A 12,628-nucleotide genomic window follows, 5' to 3' on the forward strand; every position below is an offset into this window, starting at 1 on the left:
TTTTAATGCTTAATGTGGTTCATCACATTGGTGATCTGGCTTTAGGAAATAAAACGCAAGGATAAATGATTATAAAAAATGTTTACTAGTGCTAATTTGTGATTACATTGCATGTTTCTTAAGATAAGCATGATGAGCAAAAGCGCTGTATTTTGTTTTTTAATACTGGCAAACATATATTTTTTGCTACATAATTACATTTTTAATCAGAAATCAGATAAAATTCAATGACTTCTTTTAAAACTTTTCTTTTCATCTGTTTTATCTCTCAATAAGAGAATCGTCCATTATTGCTTGTTAATGCAAAAGCACAAAAATCAGTATATTTGTGATTTGAAAGTTATTTTCAGACATAATAATTTTGCACAGTAGGAAATTGTATTAGATTCTAACAACACTGACTACTTCGATGATTGTAAAATGTTGTATTGTGGTGTTTGCAAGCAGAGTTGCTTTTTTCCAGAAGTCAAGAATGAAACTGAAAAATACTATCAAACTTGATTTAATATAGAAATGAATTATTTATAATAAATAACAAATAACATTATGACTGAACTAATAATGATAAATGTTAAGTGCATGCATGGATGAATGAAGGAGTGCACCCTTATAAGTATAGTGTTACAGAGTTCAACGTGCACATTTGTTCATGTCACACTATAATCAGGCTTTTGTGGTCCTTACAGTCCATTTCACAAAGCAAACTCACTGCGTAGTTTAAAGAATAGAACTGGCTTTTGCTTGGCTGCTCATGCAAACACTAAATGTCAAAGACTCTGGAAAAATGCAGCGTTCAAACGAAGTACTAACATGTTAATGTGTGCGGAGGGGAAAAGGGACTTTCATAAAGCATTTAAGTGTTTGATTCATGACTGAATGCATGTTTTTAAAATGTCACTTTCAATAAATTCTAATACTTGTTTTAATGTCGTCGTGTGATTTATGTGAGTTTGAGTTTCATTTGTATTTTTCCAGTTGTCTTGAATGAAGTGGAAAAAATGACTAATTGTCTCAAATACTAACTTTAATAATACTAATTGTTTGTCAAAGCAACTTTATGCCCTGAAAATGCATCAAATGGCTTGATTTGCATTATTTTCTTTCTTTCTCGGAATATGCAATGAAGACTTTTAGCTGTGTGTGTGTTTTTTGTTTTTTTCTCATTCCCTAGTAACATTACTTGCTGAAATTAACATTCAGGAGACTTTATTCCTGTAGGTGAATGTCGGAAAGGGAAGCCACCCACACAAAGTGAAAGTGTTTGGCCCAGGAATCGAGAGAACCGGCCTGAAAGCTCACGAGCCGACACACTTTACCGTGGACTGCACCGAAGCTGGAGAAGGTAATGCATGTTTGCTGCGTACACCAAAATCACTGTCATTTCATGTGGGAATTATTATACACAGTTTTGCTTTCAGGTGAATTTGCATTTTTGTAATTGACTTTTTCCCATGAAAATAGCCTTAGATTCTGACATGGCATTAAATAACACAATATATCAATCTATCTTTCAGGTGATGTAAGTGTTGGAATCAAGTGTGATGCTAATGTCATCAGTGAGAAGGAAGAGGATGTTGATTTTGACATCATTCCCAATGCCAATGACACCATCACTGTCAAATATGTTCCTCCTGGAGCGGGACGGCTCACAATCAAAGTCCTTTTTACTGATCAAGTGAGTGACCACCATGGAGATTAGTAGAAAAAACTGTTTTTGAATCCCTTTACAAACGTTTGGTGTGTTCATTTAAAATTCAGGAAATTCCGGTCAGTCCGTTCCGTGTTAAAGTGGATCCTTCACATGACGCCTCCAAAGTGAAAGCAGAGGGACCAGGACTCGCCCGAGCAGGTTTGTTGTTAAAAGGTTTGATCTTATCAAGAATCTGAGTTTAATTGGATGACTCATGTCTCTCGTTGGATTTTCCCATGCGGCGTCTCAGGTGTGGAGAGCGGAAAGCCAACACACTTCACCGTTTACACCAAAGGAGCTGGCAAAGCTCCTCTGGACGTCCAGTTTTCCGGACCTAATAAAGGACAGCCCGTCCAAGACTTTGAGATCATTGACAACTATGACTATTCCCAGACTGTCAAGTTCACCCCAGTTCAGCAGGTAGAGATCTGCAGTGGCGAGCCACAGATTTAAAAGCAGTTTAAAGAGGATAAATGGGAAAATTGTACATCTTTCAAGATTTTTCTTCTGGCATCATAATTCTGGTTTGCTGTATCAATTTAGGGGGAGATGGTGATAACCGTGACCTTTGGTGGTGACCCTATTTCTAAAAGCCCCTTCGCTGTTGGTGTTGCGGCTCCGCTTGACCTTGACAAGATCAAAGTCAATGGCCTGGAAAATCGTATGTCATATATATAATATAATATATGTAATATGGTTATTTATTCATTTATTTTAGTTTTAATCCAAGATAAAAGTGGAGTTAATGGAATATTGAATGTTTATTTACTTATTTATTGTCTTGTTTACTTTACTTTAAATTGTTTATTTTAATTCATTTTAATTGCGTTTTAATAAGATCCAAGTCGATAGCCTGGAAAATTGTATGTCAAATATAATATATAATATAATATAATACTTTATTTATGCATTTATTTTTATTTATACATTTGTTTATTTAAAATTTAATCCAAGATACAACTGGATGGAATGGAAAATCAAGTTTATTTATTGTTATAATTTTATTTTATTTTTTATTTTATTCATTATTTATTCATTTATTTTTAATTCATTTTAATTATTATTTTTTTATTAACAAAAATCTGTTTATTTTATTTCAGGAGTGCAAGTGGGTGAGGATCAAGAGTTTGCCATTGGTACAAGTGGAGCGGGTGGACAGGGCAAACTGGAAGTCAAGATCACCAGCCCATCGGGGAAATCCGTGCCATGTGTGGTGGAACCTGGGAAAGGAGTCAGTCTGGTGAAGTACATCCCCAAAGAGGAGGGCGTTTACATGGTGGAGGTCGTCTATGATGGCAATCCAGTGCCAGGAAGTCCTTTCCCAGTTGAAGCCATGCTGCCTCCTGATCCCAGCAAAGTATGTAGAAACCAAAGCATGATGCAATTTCTTTTAGAAGGCAAGACAAGTTTATTCATATAGCACATTTCATGCACTATGGCAATTTAAAGTGCTTTACACGAAAAGGAATTAAAATAATCACAAAATAAAAGCAAGTAAAATTAAAACAGTTATAAAAGGAATTACAAGAGATATGATACAGTTATAAAATGAATTAAGAGAAAAAAGATGACAAACTTTTCATCTGGCAAAACACCGGTGCATCATATTTTTCACAACTCCCAGTTTTACTATGAGATTTTCCCATGTGGATTTGTACTCTGTCTATGGTGTTCTTTCGATGCGCCTAGAAGATGAAAAAAAATCATTGTTATAATGTCTGTACAGGTCAAGGCGTTTGGTCCAGGATTGAAGGGTGGTCTTGTAGCAAACCCTGCTGAATTTACCATCGACACCAAGGGCGCCGGCACCGGTGGACTCGGCCTCACCGTCGAGGGTCCAACCGAAGCTAAGATCGAGTGCTCTGACAATGGCGACGGCACATGCTCGGTGTCGTACCTCCCCACCGAACCCGGAGAATACCTAGTTAACATTCTCTTCGAGAACGTCCATATTCCCGGCTCGCCTTTCCACGCCGACATCCAGTACCCCTTTGATCCCACCAAAGTGGTGGCGTCCGGTTCCGGGCTGAAACGAGGCAAGGTTGGCGAGATCAGCGTGCTGAACGTCGACTGCACCAAAGCTGGACCTGGACAGTTGACGATGGAGGCCGAGTCTGATTCTGGAGCGAAAGCAAAGACTGAAGTTCTGGACAATAAGGACGGGACTTACACGGTCACCTACATCCCGCTGACCGCGGGCATGTACACGCTACAGCTAAAGTACGGAGGGAAGACCGTTCCCAACTTTCCTGCCAAAGTGAACGTGGATCCAGCTGTTGATACCAGCAAAGTGAAGGTGTTTGGACCAGGAGTTGCTGGAGAAGGTATTGATGTCTAAAATCAAAGGTTTTCTCATTGAATATCAAGATAAAATGGGTTACAAAAGCCAATTCATGTTTACTTTTAAGGACTAATAATGCGTCAAATTCTTTGTAGCCAATGGAAACGTTTCTGAAAATGTTTTTCTTGGTGATGTTGGCTTCCATGAATCAGTGAACCTTCTTTCCTTTGGCTTTCATTTCATATCTTGTCGTCTTTCAGACTAGTTGAAAGAATATATCCAAAATACACATTTAAGTGTTTATTTTATCACACTGTATCTATTTGTATTTGTAGATTTGCACCTTCAGTGCAAGACGACCCTTTGCCTGAAGAATGATTTTTCTGAAAGATGCCATTTTTACAAAGAAAAATGTCTTTAGTGAAGTCAATGGTCTCATATTTGTGTGTTTTTCTTCTCTGGTCTGCAGGAGTTTTCAGAGAAGCCACGACTAACTTCACGGTGGATGCACGAGCTTTGACCAAAACTGGCGGGAAACACGTCAAAGCTCGTGTGAAGAACCCATCAGGTGCTTCTACAGACTGTGCCATCAGTGACAACGGCGATGGCACTTACAACGTGGAATACACACCATTTGAGAACGGTATAATGCCCAACATTCTACTTAAAAATGTTTCTTCCTAACAAACACTGGTTTACATTTATATTCATACACTTGGCTGATGATTTTATCCAAAGCAACAAGATGAATGCAATGCAAGCCATTTGTTTTATCAGTTCTTTTGTTCCTTGAGAAACCGCAATTATAAGCTTCAGGAATGCTACAGGTTTCATCTTGTACAGTTTGTGTATTTTGAAGAACCGCAATAAAGCTTTCCAGAATATACAGCTAATTAGGTCACATTTATGAGGTGACGGGCTTATGATTCTCAACGACGGCACGGCAATGATTTAAGACACTACAAGAAAAGCCATTGTTCTTTCATGCACTGGGCAGTTTGGGGGTTTTGGAAAGGTTTTCTTCTTTCAGACTAGTGGAAAGAAAACATCCAAAATACACATTTAAGTGTTTGTTTTATTGCACTATCTATTTGCAACTGTGGATTTCAATTACAATACACATCTTTAAGGCATGCATGATAAAAGAAAGCAAGAAATATGATATTAATACATTTTGAACCATTGAGACAATTTTTCCCCATCACTTGGATGTCACAGTACGAGGACTTGAAAGCTTCATAAGCTTGTTTCTTAGAAGCGGAGTGTGAATTTTCTTTTGTCTGCTCAATGCAGGAGTCCACAGTGTGGAGATTCTGTATGACGAGACTCCGGTTCCTAAGAGCCCGTTCCAGGTCGGGGTGGGAGAGGGATGTGACCCCTCACGTGTGCAGGCCAATGGCCCGGGTCTAGAAGAAGCACTGACCGACAAACACAACAAGTTCTCAATCATCACCAGGTGTCCGAGCTTTAAAAAAATCTTACATTTGCTGTTTTTATTATAATATTTCCCTACACTATGGGTCAAAAGTTTGGGCTCAGTAAGAATTTTACGAAATGTATACTTTTATAATATCAAGGATGCATTCAAAAGTGATACTAAAGATATTTTATAATGTAACAAAAGATTTCAAATAAATGCTGTTCTTTTAAACTTTATATTCATCAAATGATTCCACAAAACAATTAAGCAGCACAACTGTTTTCAACTTTGATAATCAAAAATGAGCAGCAAATCAGAAATGAGCAGATTAGAATGATTTCTGAAGGATCATGTGACACTGAAGACTGCTGAAAATTACAGCTTTGATCACAGGAATAAATGACAGTTTACTATATATTCACAAAGTTATTTAAGAAAGCTGTTTTACTGTATTTTGGATGCAGCCTTATTGAGCAAATCTCACCAACCCCAAAATTGGAATATGAATATATATATATATATATATATATATATATATATATATATATATATATATATATATACATATACATATACATATACATATACATATATATATATATATATATATATATATATATATATATATATATATATATATATATACATATACATATATACATACATACATACATATACATATATATACACATATATACACACATATATACACATATATATATATATATATATATATATATATATACATACATACAGTAAAACAGCTTTCTTAAATAACTTTGTGAATATATAGTAAACTGTAATTTATTCCTGTGATCAAAGCTGTAATTTTCAGCAGTCTTCAGTGTCACATGAAACACGAGTTTTAAATCAATAGTTTACATAAAATTAAATATTAAAAAATTATAATCTTTTCTTTTGATGACCTAATTTAAATGTGTGTACTATTTCTTTAATAGCTTAACTTGCGCATTAAATGCCATTTGCAATGCATTTAAAGGGATACTCCACCGTGTTTTCATATTAAACTATGTTTTTCCCTTAACTAAGACGAGTTGATACATACCTCTCTCGTCTCAGTGCGTGCACTCAATCGCTTTGGCGCGCGGTGACACTGAAAGCACTTAGCTTAGCCCATTCATTCAATATGGGCCAAGCAGAGAAGCTACCAAACACCTCCACGTTTTCCCTATTTAAATACAGTTACTCGCGTAGTGTAACTCGACCTAGGACGGTAACACAAAACAAAACGTTGCGCTTTTCTAAGCGTGTAAAATGGATAACTATATTGTATGGCGGAATACCATAGCAAGTGCTTGTAAGCACTTCGACTTCGGCGCAGTAATATCTTCACTAGAGGGAGCGGGGGCCGGTGAGAGGATTTTTCACGAGTGAAGATATTACTGCGCCAAGACGAAGTGCTTACAAGTTTTTACTTTTTTTTTTTTTTTTTTTTTTTTTTTTTTTTTTTTATCAAATAAATGCAGACTTTGGTGAGCATAAGAGACGACTTTTGAACGCTAGTGGAGATATTGTTCTGTATACTACCAAGAACATAAAATAACCATTAAACCTTCTTCTGATCCGTACAGAGGAGCTGGTATTGGTGGTTTGGGAATAACCGTAGAAGGCCCATCAGAGTCTAAAATGTCCTGCAAAGATAACAAAGATGGCAGCTGTAATGTGGAATACACCCCGTACGTTCCTGGTCTGTACGATGTCAACATCACGTATGGAGGACAACACATTCCAGGTACATTAACCCTTACCCAGCACTTTAAGTCCAGAAGAAAGCATTACTGGAGCATGTTTTTAACTGGAGTCCCGGTTTCCCCCTTCTTGAACTATCCTGCAAATTTGTTTTCATTAGTTTTACACTCGGGAAACAAGATCTCCCGTATCCCGGATCTACCACATTCTCACTGGTGGACATTATGGCCTCGCCTTTCATTGAAAACATTCAGCGTGCCAAAACCACAGAGTGTGATTCTCCCACATGGATATGCAGATTGTTTAAATCAAGTGTATAGATCTTGCTAGAGCAATATTTCAGAGTACGACAGAGTTGTTGGAAAGTTGAGATTAATCAGACTACGGACTCGTAAAGTCCAAACTCTTTCAGAACGCGCAAGCAACTATATAGCTATAAATAAAACATGCTTCTAAAATCTTGTTTAAATTAATGTTGTTATTATTACTCATTAGAATTGGCTGGAGGCCTTGATTTTATCTTGTGTCTTTTGGGCACACGTCTTATCATATAATCGCTCCATTTGAGTAGCATTAGCTTGCATGGACACACTAATCAATGTCTGAATCTGAGAGTGTTGATCTTTTTGTTTGCATTATAGGAAGCCCGTTCAAAGTGCCCGTAAAGGATGTTGTTGACTCCAGTAAGGTGAAGATTTCTGGACCTGGTGTTGGTTCTGGAGTGCGAGCTAAAATCCCACAGTCCTTCACTGTGGACTGCAGTAAAGCTGGCGTCGCTCCTCTGTCTGTAGCCGTAACTGGACCTAAAGGTAAAAATGCATTTGGATTTATGCATTTTTTTATTTTGCTCTGAATTATTTACTAGCATACTGCAAAGTATATACTTAAGCATTTGTTATTTATTTATTTATATTTATTATTTTCTTTTTGGGGGGCTTTGTTCATAAATACTAGCATGCCACACAGTATTTAAATAAACATTAATTAATTCATTCATTCATTCATTCATTTAAACAAATATATAAAAATAAATAGAAAAAAAATCTATTTTTATTTAATTTTATGCAACAATAAATGTTTCTTGCAGTATTATGATGCTTTGTCATTCTCACTGTGTTGCATGTTTAGGCTAGTGATATAATATGGTTATTTTGTATTTGGCAGGCCGATCAAATAATGACAAGACATGTTAAAAATCGTAGTTAATATTACTTCTGGTTCATTCGTCACTCTAGCCGCAGAAAGTCAAAAACATTGCATTATTGAATGCAGTACGCAAGTAAGGTCATCTGGGTACTAAAAATGACTGTAGAATAGTGAATGTTTTGAATGACTGTATATAGTAATAGTATGAATACACGTAGTACAGTACTGGTTATACTCCTGAATGTTTTGTATGACTGTAATCAAGTTGTTGTTGTTTGCAGGTTTGGCTGAACCAGTAAACGTTACAGACAATGGTGACGGCACACACACGGTGGCATACACTCCGTCTGTCGAGGGCTCGTACTCTGTCGCGGTCAAATACGCAGACGAGGAAGTTCCTCGCAGGTACTGTACTTCTGTTAGATTCACTACTGCTATCAAACTGTAGTCACAGATGTCATCACCAATCCTTCAAACTTCTCTTTCAGTCCGTTCAAACTGCGCGTTCAGCCCACTCATGATGCCAGTAAAGTGCGTGCCAGCGGCCCCGGCCTGACCACGGGTCTCTCCGCCAGCTTTCCGGTCGAGTTCACCATCGATGCCAAGGATGCCGGTGAAGGCCAGCTGTCCGTGCAGATTACCGTGAGTACTGACGAGCTCAGGCTCGTCCTCCTCTTGTGGTTTTGGACAAACGGATTAGAGTTTGAATATCACTGATTGATATAAATGAGTGTTTTTTTTAGGTTGATTTTAAAGTAGAATGTTTTCAATCAGCCAACAGACTGTAAAATTACATTTGGATTCAGTTTCTGACGTTCAATGGAAAAGATCCACAAGGATCACAGTTGCAAAAATCATACATCATACTTTCATACATACATCTATCTATTAGATTAGATTGCACACACACAGATATAAAAATAAAAAATAAAAAACTGTGTATACAGTTTTTTTCTTCTTTTTTTCCTCTATATATTATATTCTTCTATACTGTGTATATGCATATATACACACAATTAAGCTTTTTAAATTATAATATTCATAAAAACATGTATATTCTATTCATGCATGCATACATGCATACATACATGCATATTGTACAGAAAATATTAAAAAAAGTATCTAATATTTTTATCTTAAATTTATGTAGATTTTAAGTAGAATATTTTCAATCAGCCAACAGACTGTAAAATCACATGTGGATTCAGTTTCTGACGTTCAATGGAAAAGATTAATAGGGATCCACAAATACCACATAGCTGCACATTGCAAAATTCATCTTTCATACATCTTTCTCTTGGATGCTGCATGTTATTTTATATTTTGAGAAGTTACTGCTCCAGTTATCCAGGACTAGCTTTGATTCCTCCATTTGGACTCCAGATCCATGCACTGCGACCAATGCGGCAGGCCAGCAGTGAGATAAATGAACGTGTTATGAAAGCCAAACTGCAGCAGGAAATCCAGGGGGAAATTTAACCTCTTCCTCCTCCATCCCTTTTCTTGTTGATGAAGCTCCTCTGTGTCTTTGAGTGTTTTTAAATTGCTTCTCAGTTCATCTGAGGACCTCCACATCTGCTGTCTCTGTTCCAGGAGGTTTGAGGTGGTCCTGCAGGACTTTTATATGGTTTTTCATGCGTTTCAGGATCAGGATGGTAAATCCAAGAAAGCCAACATTCAGGACAACCAGGATGGAACCTACAAAGTGTCTTATGTGCCAGACAAGGTGGGCCGTTACACTATTGTAATCAAGTATGGCGGAGACGAGATCCCAACTTCTCCATACAGAGTGAGAGCGACCACTACAGGAGACGCCAGCAAGTGTACGGTCACGGGTAAGTCTACACTCATTTTGTTGTGTGTGTGTGTGTGTGTGTGTGTATGTGAACCAATTATTCAATGACTCATTCATAAAGAAAACCATTTACTTCATTTCTGAATGAATCAGCCATTTGAACGAAACGAATCTTGAATGAATGACTCAATCACTTACTAATTAGACATAAAATCTAATAAAATTAAAGTATCATTACATAATTATATATTTTTTTTGATTTACCATATTAATTTAAAAACCATTAAAAGTATAGTTCACCCAAAAATTTTAATTCTGTCATTTAATCACCCTCATGGCTTATTAAAGCTTAAAAGTTTGTGTAATAAATTGTTAAATCAAATAAAATATATTTTTTTTCTAAAGCTACTTTTTGTAATATATATTTGATGCTTTTCTCATTTAACACAATGATGACTTTAAATGATTTTTTTTGGGGCGTAATTTCTCAGCCAATTTTGATGTGCGATTAATTCGCGATTTAATCAATCCCCACATCGTATAATTAATTAGATTTAAAAAAAAAGAAAAAATCGTTTGACAGCCTTAATATTAATATTTATGAATCTTGACCAAGCTGTCTGATCAAAAGGATCCAGTTACACAAAGTAACAGTGCAGATTATTTTTTAAACGCACAAAAACTTGGATTGGTGAGATAAGAAAACATGGTCTCCATTTAAGATAAAGTCACTTGAAAATCTATTGAAAGCTTTTAAATAAAATAAAAAATGTTCTCCAGGACCTGGCATTGGGCCAACCATTGGCATTGGAGAGGAAGTTGGCTTTGTGGTGAACGCTAAAGGAGCCGGGAAGGGGAAGGTCTCCTGCATTGTGGTCACTCCTGACGGCACTGAGGTGGAGGCTGATGTAATCGAGAACGAGGACGGGACCTTTGACATCTTCTACACGGCACCGAAGCCCGGGAACTACGTTATTTACGTGCGGTTTGGAGGGGAGAACATCCCCAGGAGCCCCTTCAAAGTCATGGTGAGAAGCAAACAGTGATAACATCAGCTCTTGCTCTCTTAAAGAGAACCATATTGAACAGACTTCAGGTTTTTAAGAAGCTGCAATAGTTCAGTGATTTGTCATCATATCCTCATCTGGACTTCATTCTTTTGAGCTCGGAGGGGGGGCTTCCTGAATTAAGATGTCGTTTCTTTGCATTATCAAGACAAATGATCACACTTATTTCATTAATGTTTTCATATCTTGTGATGTTAAAGGTAAGGTTTTGATTTAGGCCTGAAACATATACATATGAGAACGCATGCAAACGCTTCTAGCACCACAATCTTGATTTCATGCATCTTTGTGTTCCAGATTGCGTCAGAGCTTAATTCATAACACAATGCAAAACATCATGCATTCTCAGAGGGCTGCAAGATAAATCCGAATACAAATTATGGCTTTTTTAATTCAATTTAATATACATTTAATTTTTGTTGCCAAAATTAAAGCTGGGTGGTTTGACATTCGAAAATGAAAAAATATATAAATATTATTTCAATTTAAGTTGTACTGTAAAATTATTACATTATTTTTCTTTTTTTTTCATTTTACAGTAAAATATATTAGTAGTATTTCTTATTGTTTAATAGTTTTGCATTATAATAAATGCATATTTAAATACATAATAATAATGATGATATAAGTAATGTTGATAATAATAATAATAATAATAATAATTATTATTATTATTATTATTATTATTATTATTATTATTATTATTTTATAATTGTCATATTGATAGAAAATCACAATATTTTGGACATTGTGCCACAAACATGGATTTTTATTTTTATTTTATTGCAATCACAATTTTTCTCAGAAAAAATGCAAGTAGAAAATGCAAATCTTGTAGCCCTACATTCTCAGCGTTGACTCACAACTGTGTGAAGAATCTTGTTGAACTGTAAACATGTTTATATCTACACTATCTATCAGTTATAACAACACATGGAGTTTTGTTACCACAACAGCAGCAAGAACGAATGTACAGTGGGATTGGCACAATTTGGCGTCTGTGTTTGAGTGCTTGTGTTGAGTGTGTTCTTTTATCTGAAGTTTCATGTCCATACATATCATTTCTCAGGCAACAGATGAAGTTCCCATGATGCAGCAGCAGTCAGTCCAACAGCAAAAGACCGCACCGGGCGTCGGCTTCCAGCCCTGGGTACAAAGACACACACGTCTCACCCCAGTCACACACTCCCGTCACCGTTCGCTCTCTTTCAGCCTTTGCACTGACCTCCAGCTTCCTGAACACACACACACCACCCTGTCACCTCTTTGTGCTTCTTGTTTGTGTTGGTCAAGGGGTTTCTGTTCAGTTCTTCCTCGTTTTTGACCAACCAAGAACTGTTTTTTTGCAGGAAATGGTTGGAATGGTTATTCATGGCTCATCGGCCTCTCTTTCCTCCTCCTCTCGTTGATTAGTCTTGAACACACTCTGGTTTTCCCACTAGTGCGTTTCATTGATGACATAAGCAGAGGGAAACTCGACGCCTGAGTGTTTAGACTGACACAGTTTTGTTTGGATTGA

The 12,628-nt window shown here is 36.6% G+C and overlaps 1 protein-coding gene across 3 annotated transcripts in view; it reads left to right on the plus strand.

Annotated features, from left to right (window-relative positions):
* The window catches only part of flnba (filamin B a), an 84,092-nt gene that overhangs the window by 48,542 nt on the left and 22,922 nt on the right, over nt 1-12,628 (plus strand). For 2 of the 3 annotated variants that reach the window (XM_084100539.1, XM_084100541.1), the window contains exons 14-29: nt 1,219-1,342; nt 1,515-1,675; nt 1,759-1,849; nt 1,941-2,110; nt 2,234-2,351; nt 2,791-3,047; nt 3,417-4,014; nt 4,441-4,614; nt 5,265-5,427; nt 6,984-7,144; nt 7,743-7,910; nt 8,529-8,652; nt 8,736-8,889; nt 9,893-10,082; nt 10,823-11,070; nt 12,179-12,259. In XM_084100539.1, coding sequence (XP_083956665.1) covers nt 1,219-1,342; nt 1,515-1,675; nt 1,759-1,849; nt 1,941-2,110; nt 2,234-2,351; nt 2,791-3,047; nt 3,417-4,014; nt 4,441-4,614; nt 5,265-5,427; nt 6,984-7,144; nt 7,743-7,910; nt 8,529-8,652; nt 8,736-8,889; nt 9,893-10,082; nt 10,823-11,070; nt 12,179-12,259 — 2,982 coding nt within the window. The remainder of the gene's footprint in view (nt 1-1,218; nt 1,343-1,514; nt 1,676-1,758; nt 1,850-1,940; nt 2,111-2,233; nt 2,352-2,790; nt 3,048-3,416; nt 4,015-4,440; nt 4,615-5,264; nt 5,428-6,983; nt 7,145-7,742; nt 7,911-8,528; nt 8,653-8,735; nt 8,890-9,892; nt 10,083-10,822; nt 11,071-12,178; nt 12,260-12,628) is intronic. The other variant, XM_084100540.1, reaches the window with a different exon arrangement.

Source organism: Abramis brama, assembly GCF_963993115.1.
Source record: "Abramis brama genome assembly, chromosome: 23".
Classification (NCBI taxonomy): Eukaryota; Metazoa; Chordata; class Actinopteri; order Cypriniformes; family Leuciscidae; genus Abramis; species Abramis brama.